Source organism: Poecile atricapillus, chromosome 1 (assembly GCF_030490865.1).
Source record: "Poecile atricapillus isolate bPoeAtr1 chromosome 1, bPoeAtr1.hap1, whole genome shotgun sequence".
NCBI lineage: Eukaryota > Metazoa > Chordata > Aves > Passeriformes > Paridae > Poecile > Poecile atricapillus.
The window spans coordinates 161,096,307-161,112,513 of NC_081249.1; the positions used below are offsets into that span (position 1 = coordinate 161,096,307).

Sequence of the window (16,207 nt, forward strand, 5' to 3'; positions counted from 1 at the left end):
TCAGGGTACTGAAGATTATCATCAGCAACAGACTGATTGTGCCTGTTTCCTTCTTTCAATTCTTTCTTACAGAAGAGCAAGATGGCACTTTCAAGTAACTTAATACCATCAACAACAACTTACTAAGCTGAAATATTCTTTATTTATTTTACCTTTTCCACTTTTTAAAAGACATACTGTAAATATGTCCTCATTTTGCAGCAGGAAGACAGTTACAGATAAGTTGGGGAACACATCATTTTGATAGACTGTGTGATTCTTGATTTGAGCTCAATTGCTTAGAGACACAGGAATGATACACTGCCAGAGAAACTGATTTGATTGAGATATGTAGCAGAAATACTATTATGATTCTTCAGGTCTGATCACTTATTTCAATCACTTCCATAAGAAATCGTAGTTCTGCTGAAGTAAGCTGCTATCACTATGACAGTGATATGACAATGAACAAGCTAATAAGGGAAAGAAAGCATGTTAATAATTGGAAAGCTGAACTCATTACAGGCAAAATTTCTAAAGAAGTGCACTGGATTTGTATTGTTAGTTATTCATGCTCAGCACTGCTATAAGTCCAGTGAGTGACCTTCAGCAAATCACTTCCCTTCTGTTTGCCAGGATTTCATTTAGGTATGAAAGAGACATCACACAGAATCGTTTGCAAAGAATGCAAATAATTACTTAAAAATTACTACATGTGATTTATACATTAGTCAACCTTTTTATAGAGGAAACAGGTTTCTATATCTTTTACTTGAAAGGACAAGAAAATTGAACAAAACAATTAAAAAATAAAAAAATAGACATCAATTTGACAAAGCGGGAAAACACTTGAGAGTAGTAAGACACAGTAAGATACTTTTCTGTGAAAGTTGAAAGATTTTTGGAAAGTAACCATGGCACTTACAATGAAGACAACTCTTAATTCATCAAATTTCATGCTATGTCAATATACCTGCCATGCCATCAGTCATGGTAGCTATATGAAACAGAAAGATTCGTAAATGACTTCAGTCTGTGCTTGTACTAGGAGTTAATAAGGCAAGGTTATTGAAAGTGATTGGGACACAAAAGTGGAGTGCACACACATACCTTGACTTGCCTGACTCTTTGCTTTGAATCTTTCAGCTGCTGCTGCAAAGAACTCACTATGTCTTTATACTTCATATACCTCTCCTCAATCATCTCCATTCGGAAATGGGACTCCTAGAAATGCATTTAAAGATTTAGATGATTTCACAATTTGAAAAGTAGCTAGAAATTCTGACTATTGTAAACACCGGTATTGTCAAGGATTTTCACCATAGCAAGAACAAATTAAGTACTAACTATCAGAGGCTGAACTACAGGGGCTGTCCAAAAGCATAATGTTCTGTACAGAAAAATAATCTTAAAATACATGTAGATTAAAATGGAAATGGCCTGATCATTAATTGGTGAAAGACTTCTTGTAACCCTCTCCAAACTTCAGCAATATCATATCTTCTAGCAAAAATTCTGTAATGAATTTTTTTTAATTAATGAATTTGTAATGAAAAATTAATTACAACATTATAGAAACAAGCACTTGAAGAATAAAGGGGTCTAAGGATATGGAACAACCAGTATTTTCAATAATGCTTCTCACTGAACTAGCTAATGATCCACGTGAATTAACAAATCTCCTAGACAACCTGAGAGGTTTATCAAAACTTACTTCCTCTTTCGCTCTCCCTTCCTATGAAAACATTGAGGGACAAACTTGCTAGTTATTGAATAAAAAACCCCAATATGTTATTTGCAAATAGCATAAAGCTTAGCTTTCTAGGATGATAAATTATTTCTTAAACAAAATACTGTGTTGATAGGGACTCATCTTCAGAAAACCATCTTTAAAAAATTAAGCATGATGGAGAAGGAGAGAGTCCAATTGAAACCAAAGATTTTGCATTCCAATCTCACAGATATTGGCTAAGTTATAACTAGAGAAAACCAGAAAATTACTTGCCCTCAAGAGAGAGAGAGGGCAAGTGGGAAGGAGATTGCAGATGCCTGCTGAGAACAAAATTTTTCCTTTAGTAGAAACAGAAGGTAAACACAAACCTCTGTCAGAGGAAAAAAACTCTTCTGGGGATACCTGAAATGTGAAATTAAAACTATGCATCTCAACAATACAATATTGTTCATAAAAAACCCAACATTTTAACCAGTACTTGCATTACCAAATCTTTGATGATGACAACAATAGAATGGTGTAGAATTATTAACTGATGACCTCGTGCAGGAACACAAAATAAACAATGCTCCTAACAAGTTTCAAAATATTTCTGACAACCACAGATTAATTTTACATATAAAATTATATAAATTTTACATATAAAATAAAATGCAAATCATTATGCATTTGTTGATCTGTGGTTTAATACTGATTTAAAATTTATATTGTGCAAGGAAGTTACATATTCTTTTTTATTAAACCACACATTCCATAAATGGAAAATAACTATAGTACAGGGGCTTAGCCATTTAGCCACTGAAAATCTAATCTGAAGATTATCACTAACAGTCAGTATGTTGCCACTACTGTCAGTATGGCTTACTGTGTCCAAACACATCCTGATTGGATAGTGGTGCTGAGAAAGTCAGTGACAAGTACAATCATTATGTCAAAGCAAGACAAAAAGTTGTAATGATCATCTATCTTCACTCATTAAATTAGTAACTGAAACAACTGGCATAATTTACTTAATATTAAAATATTCATTTTTAACATTTAATATCAGAATTTACCACTCAATAAAAATATTCTGAAACAGTAATTAACACATGACCTGCTCTGCCCAGTTATCAATGTTTGCCTACATTATGGAGCAGTGTTAATAATTAGAACTAAATTTATAACTTCAAAAAGATCCATAGAAACATGAAAATAAATTTCAATATGTTTCTGTCTATATAGTAAGTACATATGCAACTGTAAATACCTTATTAAACAACTGTTATTAACAGTACATTCATAGAGAATATTAATTAACCAAAATATTTTAGAAGTACTGAGAGAGTCAAATGAAATCTTTCTCACTCCAGTATCTTTGCGATCTTCTAACAGGCTCAGTTTCTCAGGCACAGACTCCAGGTGGTTTAAAGCTACTCGGGTACTCTAAAGAACAGAACACAAGTTGAAACATTAAAAATTAATCTATTCTTTCAGCCATCTCACACATTAAAAACCCCAGTCTTATTAGGGTACTAGTCAAGCTTCCTTAGTTAGGGTGTTGTCTTGCCTTGAAGCTCCATCACATGTAGCTGTGGCACTCACTGAAGCAGCCATGTCAGGGGCTCCAGCCAGCCACACCTGCTGATGGGAGATGGAGCTCTCCAGGTCAGAGGCTGCCAGGAGCGCCTGATGCCTCACCACAAGGCTGGGGCTGACAGTTCTTTTGCAGAAGGTGAGCTGTATTTGAGGAGCTGGTCACCAGATGAAGGAGTGACAGGAGGAAGTGAACAGGCTATGTTGTGTTTGAGCAAACAAGCAAAAGAGACTGGTATTTTCAGAGTCTCACAGTCTCAAGGAGTCATGAACCTCCATTATAGTGGAGAGGCAGATGGACAGAACCCTGCAGGGTAATGAGTCAAAGGACTGTTAGGCAAGGGTCTGTTAAAGATGAAGGCTGGAAGCAGGTGAGGGCATGTCCTAGGAGGAAGGTTCCTCCACCTTCTCAGAATTCGACAGGTAGGACTGGCACCTTCCACAATACATGCGAGGCTCTGGAACTAGAAGGCCAGACTACTGATGGGGTGGGTTAAGATTTTTCTGGGATAATGAGGCCTCCTAAAACAACACCACCTGTACTCTGCACCAAGCCCTCTGTTAACAGGAAAATGAAGGGTAGTTGTAATGGAAAACACCCTTCTAAAGCAAATGGAGGACCCGATATGCAGACTGGACCCAGCTCACAGAGAAGTCTGCTGCCTCCAGGGACTAAAATAAGAGACATTATTAAATATAATATGGAAATAATAATATGATATGGGAAGAATACAGAGACGGTGCTTGTCACTATAGGGAGAAAACTCATGGGGCCAAAGCTCTACTGGAGTTGAAGCTGGCCAGAAATGTGGAGGACAATAAAAGCAGGAGGACTATGACTGCAAGAATGATCAATTCCCAGTTGACCCTAAACTTGTGTGGGATTTGCTGCTCCAGTTGGATCCCTACAAATCAATGGGGCCTGAAGGGATTAATTCAAAACTTCTCAAAGAGCCAGTTAATGTCATCACAAAACCTTTCTTGATATGTTTTGAGTGGTCTTGGGAATCCGGAGTGATTCCAGCTTACTGAAAGCTGGCAAACCTTGTTACAGTTTTAAAGAAGGGCAAGAAAGAGGACCCCAGGAACTACAGGACTGACAGTTTCCCTTTAGTGCCTGGTAAAGCTATAGAAAAGGTTATGCTAGGAGGTATTGAAAAACACCTGAAAGATATCATCAGTGCTCACAGCCATCTTGATTTCATGACAGGAAAGTCCTGGTATTATCAAACTTGATTTCCTTTTATGATCCCCTTGAGACCTTGTGTTGGTCACCACACTATAAGAAATATATTAAGCTGTTAGAGAGCATCCAGAGGAGGGTAAAAGATAATGAAGGGCCTTGAGGGGAAGCCATGTGAGGAGTGGCTGAGGTCACTCAGTCTGTTCAGCTTGGAGGAGACTGAGGAGAAACCTCATTGCAGTTACAGCTTCCTCATGAGGGGAAGAGGAGGGGCAGGAACTGATCTCTTCTCTCTGGTGACCAGTGACAGGACAGAAGGGAATGGCCTGCAGCTCTGTCAGAGGATTTGAGGCTGAATATTAGGAAAAGGTTCTTCACCCAGAGGGTGGTTGGCCACTGGAACAGGCTCCCCAGGGAAGAAGTAACAGCACCAAGCCTGACAGTTCAAGAAGTATTTAGACAATGCTCTTGGGCACATGGTGTGGCTCTTGGGGATGGTGCTCTGCAGGGACAGGAGTAAGACTTGATGATCCTTGTGGGTCTCTTCCAATTCAGCATAATTCTGTGATTCTATGATTTATTTTTTAAATTTTTTTTAAATAAAAATGTATGCTGTGAGCATTTAGCTAATATAGAACAATCAAATTTCCTATTTTCAGATTAGGCATATGGTGTGTACTAATGAAAAATGAATTACAATTCTAGGGAGAGTTAGGGTTGGACTCAACAATAAGATTTCACACTCACACCCATCATGCAAAAAATGTAGTCAGTTGCAAACTGCAGAGAACTGAAGAAAATAAATATCATGGTTTTGGTTTTGTGTCCAGATGAAGCTGGTTGATCATGCACAATTAACAGTCATGTCCCACAGGCCAGATGCCTCAGCAGCTGAAGTCTGCTCTTCTATTATTTGCCGAAGAGCAAGTAAAACCAGAACTGTTTGTACTTTCTGAACAACAGTCAATATTTCCTCCACAATTCTAAAAATCACACTTCTCTGGATAAGGTTCTGCTAGTCTGGTATTCAATCTACCGATAATGGGCTTCATTAACCATATTACTGCCTTGGTACTTTAAAGCAAAATCTTAAAATAAATGAAATCCATCAATCCTGAAATCAAATATTACCTTGTAAAGCCTGTGCAAACCGAGTTAACTTGCCCTTAACTACAAAAGCTCTGTTACTAGTTCTGGAAAATCTCAATTTGACCACCATGAAAAACATTCCATTTAGATCCCAGACTAAAGTCCTGATTTCAGTCACAACAGGAGAAGAAAAATCAAGGGGAGCTTCTCTGCACTAGTGGCATCAACTTCAACAAGATGAAGACTAGGAGTGAGGAGTGGAGAATCAGAAATGAACAAGGTAACCTAAATGAAGACACACCATCTGTTTAAAAGCAATGATGTCTGCCTTGTTGTTAGTTGCAAACATTCAGTTTTTAAGGTTTTAAGACATACTCATAACAAAGTTCAAATTTCATAAACAATGGGATTCATTTGCAGCTAACTTGGACTGAACTTGTAGTCAATATTCAGTACCAATAAACTAAATTAGGTAAAGGATATGAGAGTTGTTCTTCTGTTTCTGCAATTATATGTATGCAAAAATATTATGTATAGGGATATATTTCTCTATCTATCTATTTACCCACCTTGTTTTAATACAGATCACCTGTGATCTGTTCTCATCAAAAAAGGAACTTAGGCCCTAGGTGTAAGCCTATGTCTTAAGCCATCCTGTTTTTCAATTCCTTCTTTGATTTCAATGCCAAGACCTCATGTCAACACTGCCTGTAAATGGATTTAAGGAAGATGTTAACCATCTGTTCTTTGAAAGTGTCTCCTAAATATATCCCCTCTATTTCATGCACTTCTTCATGCAGAAAAAATTTAGCTGTTTCTCTGCTACTCCTTATTAGTTACATTATTAAATATAATCCTGAAAGTAGAAGACCAGTCTTTGGGTTAGATGCATATTCAGTCCTTGGTTTTTTGGTTTTGTTGAGAATCATGTGGATAAAGAATGGTATGTGCTACTTGGATTTCTGAAAGGTGTTTTAGACTCCTAAAGTTTAAATCTAACTTCACATTCAAAATGAGGGGCTCTAAGGTAACCATTGCTGCTCAGGAAGCAGATCATGGGGTAGTGATACATATTACCAAGAATTTGCTAATGCAATGCTCAGTATCAATCAGAAAAGAAAAATCAACACTCAATATAATCAGGAAAGATAAAATCCAGAGAACATAATTGTCCCAGATCATTAATCCAATTACATCTTGACTACTGATTGCAGATGTGAATCTTTATTTCAAAAGGGAAATAGGTAAAGGTCAAAGAAGTTGAACAAGAATTTTCAAAGCCATGGAGTGCTGTTTCCAACTGAAAAATTATAAACACAATACTCTAAAGAACAGGACTCTTCAGCCAGGAAGAGAGATGCCTGAGGGGACTAATGACCAATTTGCATAAAATCAAAATTCACATAAAGATAGAAAATTTTATTTCACTTTAAGCAGAAAACTGGGTGAGTTCATGAATGAGAAAGACCATAGAATAGTTCCAGATTCACAGAAACTACATTTAAGTCTGGAAGCCTTTGAGCTTTGAATGGCTGGATTCAGAATGAATAAAAATGGAAACAAAATACATGTCAGTTGTTGCCGCTGAAGATGAATAGATCACACAGACACAGGTCGAGGTGTGGTGAAAAGAAGAGAGCATTTATTTTTCCTCCCAGGATTTATAGGCTCCTGACCACAGCCAGGGATTGGGTGGTCAGGATAACACTTTCTCACTGCACTGGCCATGAGAGATGCCCATCACAAGACGTGTAACAGAAAGAATGTACACATATCTATGTTTACAGTTACTGTCCTGGGAAAGTCTTTAGAAAACCATGTCAGCAAGCTCAGAAGCTGAGTTTTCAGGGCGACAGTCAGTTCTGTTCATAGAGTCTGCCCTAAGCATTTTACTTTGGCCATTGTTGCCATGTCTGTAGCTGGGCTAGACTGACCTTTGGTCTTGACCAGAATGGTTCATTTTATATTCTAAAATTCTCGCAGTTTTCTGAGCAGTCTGAGAGACTTGAATAGGAAAACTCACACACTAACATTTCCAGGGACAGAAATGTGTGTCTCTTCCATAAAACAAATGAAAAGAATGGTAGTGATATGCAAATAAAAACAGAAAAAAAGCTAAGTTTGTTGTTAGGAGAGGTTCAATAAGGAAGGTGGCAATGAAAGAATACATTGAAGAATGTGAGGGAAAGATGATGAAAGAGCTTTTAACTGGCCCACGGAACTGGTCTGGTAATTAACGACTATCACAGCAACCTCCTCAAGATGGTTCAAATGCCATGCTTGTATCATTAATGACTACACTCTATTCTATTAAAAAGATGGATTTAACCACAGAGATAAAATGTGGAAAAGTATGTTGGAAGCAACTGATATAGAGGGAAATTAAGTACTGTTAATTTTTTTCCCAGAAATCAGAAAGCTGTATACCATAATGAATACAAGTAATCCTAAAGGCAGCAATCACATCTGCTTATGTATAACAAGCAACAGCAGGTACTGACCCAGTGCACTGATGGTAATGATAAGAGGAAAAAACACCCACTGTACTGACTGAGGCAGTATTAATAGCATTTTACTTAACAACAGTTCTCTTCGACAGACTGAGTGCTACTAATCTTTCTGTTTTCAAAATAAAGACTATTTACTTTTAAAAAGGGCGTTCTATGTTTTCACAGAGAATGACAAAACAAATTACTTATTTTCCATGACTTCATACAAACACTTTGATGCTTAAACTGCATGTGAACAGTTAATCCTCCTATACTGATGTGTTCCTGGTAAAAGACAGTTTCATACTGTCTCAAGGGACAGACCTAAATCAAAATCAGACATATTTTATTTTTAGCCTCAAAGCTGCAATGCTAAATGCAAATAAATCAAATAAATAAATCAAAGCAGGTTTGTATATAGTACTCCTGAAGTTTGCCTTTACAGTCAATATATTGAAAACACATAAACCAGAAACCAAACTTCATTGACTTTCAAGTACAGTACTCCTTTCTTTTCTGAGGTAGGTAAAAACCAATGGCTATCTGTATTGCACAGATTTTTTTTTTAATGAGAGTTGATTTAAGTACCAGTTAGCTAATCCCCAACGAATAACCATAAAAAGATTAAATGCAACGTCATTTTAACTGGCTGCAATACATGTCAGCAGGCAGTTACAATTCAAATGAAAGATACAATGTTAGAGGTGACCTAAAATGACTTATTTTAAATGACCTTAGTGTATTGAATATCTAAATAGCAAGAACAGGATGCACCCAGCATGTTTAAAAGTATCCTTTGCTTTCCCTGTTAAGATCTGTAAAACTGTGCACTATCAGCTTCAATCTCCAGCTCTCCACTGATAAATCATACACTTTTCTTTTAAGGAGGTGGTTCTGCTTAAGAGGCCTGAGATGCCCTGCTGACTTTTATATGCCAGGCAAGCATGATAGCTGGGACATTCTGTGAATAGTACATCATATGTAGAGAGGGAACTTTCAGAGAAAACAAAAAAATGTATTTTGTATCTTTATATTCCATATATATCATGACTCCAATTAACCACTGTTTTGATGATTTCAGCACATCAAGAAGTCAAATTACCTATATAAAGGTAGGCAACACATGTAACTTTATCAAATTACAATTTCAATGCTCAACTGGCTTTTTTTTCTGTATTGAATTGTTTCATGATAGTTTTAATAAGTAAGATTTTTTAAGCAAAAACTACACTAATGAAAAACAAATCACCTTTGCTAACAAAGCATTGCCAATATCAAACTACTTGAACATTTAACTTAGATTCTAGATGTTTGTCCATGGAGTGGACCACATTTTAATTAAAGGAACTTCATGAATGCATCCTTTCCTGTTTGCAATGACATTGACTGTCTTTTACCTCATTCATGAGCACATGACATCCCTGTGCTAACTAGGGGAATTATTTACATGGGAAAATATTAGGAAAGTATTTTATGAATTTGAAGTTGTTTGATGCATATGAGCAGCTGGAAACATGGAGGAAACTTGTCTTTTGGCAAGCCAGCTTTCTGTGAATCATCACTCAGTGCTCCAAGTACTCTGGGGGTCCATAGGACTAGTTTTTGAGAATCTATTCTTTATCGTTTACTAAAATTTTGATCAGAGACATCCAGATATAATTCCTGGAAATTAAAAGAAATGTAACACAAAGAGTGTATAAAGTAATGCAATGTTAATGGGAGCACATTCTCAAAAGGTTTAAAGATTTCCTTGTTGCTCATGTTTAACATTATGAAGCATTTCAGGCTAAAAATCTCTACATGTAATTTATGTTTAAGTTTGCATCAAGGCTTCCAGAAAGCATTGCAAAAATTCAATTAATACAGCCTTCATGGGAAAGAAGAAATATCATTCAGGTTTTCAGGTAAGAAAAACTAAAATACAAAGAGAAGTTATTTAAACAAGGTTTCACAGCAAATCAGAGTAAGAAAAGAATTAGGAGTTTTCCTTATGGATTTCCCTATTTTAATAAAAAGCTGCACAATAATGAGAGGAAAAAAATCTGTGGTGGCCTCAATAGGTGTTTCTGATATCTGTGCTCCTACGGTTTTAACTAGATCAAATATAAAGCATTTAAATCTAAAATGAAGGACCTAGTGGGCACATTAGAACCATCTAGTCAGTAGTCTGCTATCAAACAAAATTTAACTTATTTTGTGATATATAAACCAAACAAAAAAAAATAAAGCATGCACATATCTATGTCTTATCAAGTTACTTTCTGAGGAAGAACTCAGATACATATTCCACAGATGAAAGGCCAACATTATTCCTGTAAGAAGCTGCTGAGGGAGCTGGGGTTATCCTGGAGAAAAGGAGAATCTGGGGGGACCTTATCACTCTCTACAACTGACTGAAAGGAGGCTGTAGCCAGGCTGTAGCCAGGTGGGGATTGGTCTCTTTTCCCAGGCAAGTGACAGGAAAGAAGAAATGGTCTCAAGCTGCTCCAAGGAAGGTTCAAGTTGCACATTAGAAGAATTTCTTCACTGAGAGGGTATTGCAATAGGTTATCCAGAGAGGGGATGGAGTCACCATCCCTGGAAGTGTTCAAGAAATGACTGGATGTGGCACTTGGTGCTATGGTTTAGTTGACAAAATGTTGTTCAGTCAAAGGTTGGACATGATGGTTTCAGAGGTCTTTTCCAACCTCAGTGATTCTATGATCCTCTGATTTCTCATGAGAATCCTGTGGATGGAACTCATAGGATCTGTCTTTAAAATTACATTTGCATGTAATTATACCTACTATGTTAAAAAAAAAGAATAAAAACTGAGAACATGGTATATACTACTCCCATTTCAACTGAAAGAAATAACTTTAGATATCCTATGTCTTTTGCAATAAGGATTTTTCCTGCCATTTTTACTTTTTTTAATTAAAAGCTGAAGTATTTTGGTTTATTAGACTTTGGCAAAAATGTTCAATATTTGCAATGTGTGGAATAGATTTTCATAATTTTGCAAGGAGCTTAGATAGAGCATGTAGGGTTTTCACTAGGAGCATTACCAGCAAGTCAAGTGAGGTGATCCCTCTCCTCTAGTCAGCCTACATTTAGAGTGCTGGGTCCAGTTTGGGGTTCTCCTGTACAAAAGAGACATACAAGAGCCAGTCCAGCAAAGGACAACAAATTTTTTAAGGGACTGCAGCATCTTTCCTGTGAGGAAGATCTGAGAAAGCTGGGATTGTTTAGTGTGGAGAAAACAAGGCTTTGGGAGATCACATCAATGTGCACAAATATCTGAAGAAGAGGGAATATATCTGTAAAGAAGAGGGAGCCAGGCTCTTTGCAGTGCTGCCCAGTGACAAGCAGTGGGCACAAACAAACACAGGAGGTTCCATCTGAACACAGGAAATGCTTTTTCACTCTGAGGGCTACAAAACTAGAGGTGATTGTATTAGGAAAAAACCTGAAAGAATAAGTGAAACACCAAATAGTAGGGGGCAGAGGATGGACAAGTAGCTGGGTATTAAACAAGAGCAATAAATACATAGGGTGAGAAGACAACATCAAGGAAGAAGGGAAGAGAAAGCTGAGTATTATGAGAAAAGGAACAGCAGGCTGCTAGTACCCTCAGGAAGCAAAAGTTACTTGGTGGTAATGAGCAGAGGAAAGGCTCTGGGAAGCCCAAAGAAGGGAAGTGACACACTGGCTTGACGATGAAAGAAAAGGAAAGGGTGAGGCAGGCAGGACAGAGGATCTCAAACTGCTCCTGGTCATTTTTATAAGATCAAAGAATTACTGTGTTCTGGGAGGACCAGAAAGCCTTTGATGTAATGGTAGTTCTGGCAAGACACTACAGAATCAAAGCAAGAGGAAAACAAAGTGTTAACCCTTTGATTCAGTATTTCCTCTACATTCATAGAAGCAAAGTATGAAAATCATGAAATAATTTCAAGAGCTAACAGGAAGACTTACTTATTGATAGAAGGCACACAGAGAGACACAGAGAGGGAGAACAAGCACATAAAAATGGATGGTGGCAGGCAGTCACATAATCTCTCTACAAAATGCATTTGGTATTGTTATCCTTCCAATTCTTCTTTTAAATTGGATGATAAACCAGAAAACTGATGCAAATTTAAGCCTGCTACAACAGGAGAATAATCTAATAGCTTTTACGTTGCTGAGTGGATGCAGAGAGAAATTTGTTTTACTGGTATGCAAAACCTTACTTTCTTGAACATAAAAATACACTATAACAAAATGCATAAATGTTCTTACTGAACAGAAAATTCATATTAAATAACAATTTTGCTGAATACTTATAGCATTACTGGAGTTAACCTAGATTTATAGACATTGTAACAAAAAGTTGAATTGTGTCCAGAAAAGCCTGATCCAAGTATTCTAAGAGTGATAAACTCACTTCTGGATTCTCCACTGAAAGCAACAAGCTGTTTCATTGATCAAAGGATGTAGAATGCATATGTTCACTAGAATAACTTCAGGATGTGGTTGATTTCAAATTAAATTTTGCAGTCTTCTATTTCAGACTAGTACTAGTAAGTCAGAGGAACATGACTTGCAGCTTATGCTAACAAAGAACAATATGTAATTTAAATCTCAAGCACAGCATAGTAGCAGTAGGCGCCTACAAAATGTATCCTGATCTCTTTATGAGAAAGAAATACACTTTCCATTGTAGCCTCATCTGAGGCAGATTTTTTTCCCCAAAAAATCATATACCTTTCTCAATAAATAATTCAGAGCCAAATCTTGTATGCAACAACTAAGAATAGCTATAGAATAACAATTCAAGAATAAAGTAACTCATTTTATTTAAGGATAAATCATACTAATTCTCTCAAAATGTCAGACTAAATAATTGGTCACTAAAGTAATAAGGCTATTTACTCGTTTTTAGCTATGAAATAATTAAATTCACTTTAATTAACAGCATTAAACCAAATAAAAAAGCCAAAAAAACCCCACATAATCTCTAAATACTCAAAACCTCAGTTTTGCCTATACTCCTCTGGCACTTCTCAAGAGTTGAAGGATTATTCCAGAAAACATCTAGGTTCTTCAGCTCCCTTTATATCCACTAGTGAGTCTGTCTAAGAAACCTTGTTCTTCCTTACCTTCCAGCTTCTGCACCTGTCCTGCAAAACTTGTTGGAGCAAGAAGTGGTGTACCTATCTATTGAATCATATAGCAGAATCAATCTGATTGGAAAAAAGAGACAAAATATCCAAAAGCTTCTCCTAATGTTCTCAGGCTCCTTAAGGGGGTGATCATTTACATTTTTACTTGCAGTGATGATATGGGCAGATAAACTGATTCTATCCTACACCTCCCAAACCAAACAAGTAAGCACATAGAGTACTCACTGAAAGAATTAGATCTATCACATGGACCTCAAACATTCGAAGTGTTAAAAAAATAACATTTTATGTATTGATAAAATCTACAACATTTCTCTTCCCAGGGAGGGGATGAGGACTAAACTCTGTACTAAAGTACAGAAAAATGACAAATGACAACATTGAAATACCCTGTATTCCATATAATGAGTACACAAGTACTGTAGTAAAAAACTACACAGAGAGCTGCAGTGTAAAATTATCACATCTTCTCTTAAAAGTAAAATGACAGTTAAAAACCCAGAACTGGAAACTTTTTTAAAAAAATAAAAATATATATAAATAATATTTTCATAATTTAGACAAATGTAATTTGGATTGGTTTGGAAATTAATTTAAGGAACTTACCATTTCTAAGGCCATAATACGTTCCTAAAAGCAAAATACAAGATGCCATTAGAAAGCCAAGAATAAAAACACAGTGTAAGGCAAAGAATGATGAATAAGATTCATTTTGGGATTTTGGTGGTCTCACATGTACAGCTTTTTGTAAAAAACTCACTGAATAGGAACTGTTGTACTTAATTAAATGTCTTTATCATACTATCCCACGTAGAAATTTGCCCCAAAAATAAGAAATCATCCAGCAACAAGGTGAGAAAGGTTTTGAAAGAAATTACTCCACAATATATTTTTTCCAGTTAGTGCATTAGGTTTTCAATATTGCTGATTTTACTCTTACATATCCCAAACAATGATTTCTTTTTTTGATATCTCTGACTGTAAATCTAGCATGCTTTGGAATTCATGTCATCTTAGCATCAGGCTTAGTTTTCTTTTACGCATTTCCTTAGAAAAATAAAAAGTAAATTCTATATCATTATTCTTTCATCCAGAAATAGCTCTGAATAATGTTTTATTAATAACAGGATGACATTAGTCAATTAGTCAAACAAATAAAACAACCTTGTATCAGTTTTAATCCAGCACAAAATACAGAGAATCCAGAATTACCTAATTTACTCTATATCTTTTAACATTCTTTTACCATTGCAAAGTATTTTAAAGAAAAATATGAAGTTAGTAAAATCAAGATAGTGTACTCTGGTACTATATCCTGACTAGGTATGGTATTTTAAGTAGTTTGACAAAACATATATTCAACTGTTTAGGTGAGTCCACATTTAGAGTATGTGACCATTAAGACATTACAGGAACTCTTACCTTACAAAAATATGACTCATTTTTTTCTCAGGCAAGGTAGTGTACCACATGCTAAAGTCTTTATTCTTCCCTAGAAGCAGATCTGAGATACAGACTATTTCTGTACATCAGAAAAAACTTATGATAAAAAAATATATTGAAAACTCAGAAATTTTTATTCTGAGATGTCTGTTCCTCCACAAAACTGCAGTGGCAAACACTTATATTTATTTAAAGATTCTGCAACAAAACACATACTCAGAACCATAAAAAAGATGGTATTTACAGATCTCATAAATTTCTGGTGATAATGAACAACAATTCAGATGTAAATCTTTCCAGTTAAAGAGGACTACTTTGAAAACAGAGGTCTTAGAGTGAGGATGATTCCAATGATAGAATAAAGAGTGTTTTCAAATTGACTCATGCATTAAATAAAGTGCATTATATAGTTGCCAAATTCTAAATATAATAAACTCTTAAAATCTCACAGCAGATAATTTTCTGAATACTAGCATCTAATGTATTAGGAAATTTACCAAGGATAATTTATACACTACTTGACTGTGAAAGCATGGATATGTGAAGGGAGAAAAAAACTGCTATCAAGGATTTGAATGTAAGAACAACAGCCAGAGCGCTACAATTCACACACTTAACCAGAACTGCCAGCTAGGGAAAGGAATAAAGCAATTTAATCAGGAACATGACAGTCAGGCAGGCACATATTGCCATGCAAGACACTACTATGATGCAACTTCCTGCAGTCTAAAATTACTACTCCTCATTCAATCAGAAGTAATATCATTAGAACAATTTGTCAACCATGAAGCTTCACATGAAAGCAGATGCAGAATTGCTTCACATGAAAGGAGATCTTTTTACATTGATGTAACTAGATATGCACCTGTGTAAACTGCTTGCGCAGACAAGCTCTCAGCCTTGTTGAACTTGAGCTGCCAGAAAGCCAGGCCAAGATTTTTGTTTGAACAGGAAACAGCTGGATTGGTGTGTTGTGTAACTTTTGGGTCTTGTAACTTGTCTCTTCTTACTGGATCAGACTGTACACTAACTTCTTTGATACCTCTAGCCCCCAAAATGCTTTCTATTTATTATATGAGAAGGCTTAAACTCCTATGATCAAAACTCAGGTCAATACATAATGTTGTTTTCCTTATGAGCCTTATCTTCATTAATTCCCTCACAAAAGTCCTGCTTTCAGTACACTTACAAAATGCTAACTCATTGATACTCTTTGTATGGTACGTAAACTTTCCTTACATTCGTACTGGATATTGTTTGTAGCAATTTGTTGATAAAAATTTATTTTTTTGTCTCTGTATTCTGAAGAATACACACATTACCCTCCCTCATAGCCTCCTGAGCCTCACAATTCAGACATTCCAGCCTGTTTTGCTTTCTTAGCCATTTTAATTTGAAAGGAGTATGTTTTCTTTGACTGTAATGCTTAAATACTATTCCAAAGCTGAACTTAGGGTAAATCTGACTTTTTAAGTGAAAATTTAAAGTGCTTAGCACAAACAGTTTTACTGCTAGATGATATACAATAAGGATTTATAATATTTTATCAGGTCCTAGCAAATATTGACTG

At 36.0% G+C, this 16,207-nt stretch overlaps 1 protein-coding gene across 1 annotated transcript in view; it reads right to left on the minus strand.

Annotated features, from left to right (window-relative positions):
- CEP128 (centrosomal protein 128) overlaps positions 1 to 16,207 on the minus strand; it is a 95,779-nt gene that overhangs the window by 10,097 nt on the left and 69,475 nt on the right. The window contains exons 21-23 of the mRNA XM_058827577.1: positions 13,801 to 13,824; positions 3,059 to 3,136; positions 1,090 to 1,203 (exon numbers count right to left, since the gene is read on the minus strand). Of these exons, the coding sequence (XP_058683560.1) occupies positions 1,090 to 1,203; positions 3,059 to 3,136; positions 13,801 to 13,824 (216 nt within the window). The remainder of the gene's footprint in view (positions 1 to 1,089; positions 1,204 to 3,058; positions 3,137 to 13,800; positions 13,825 to 16,207) is intronic.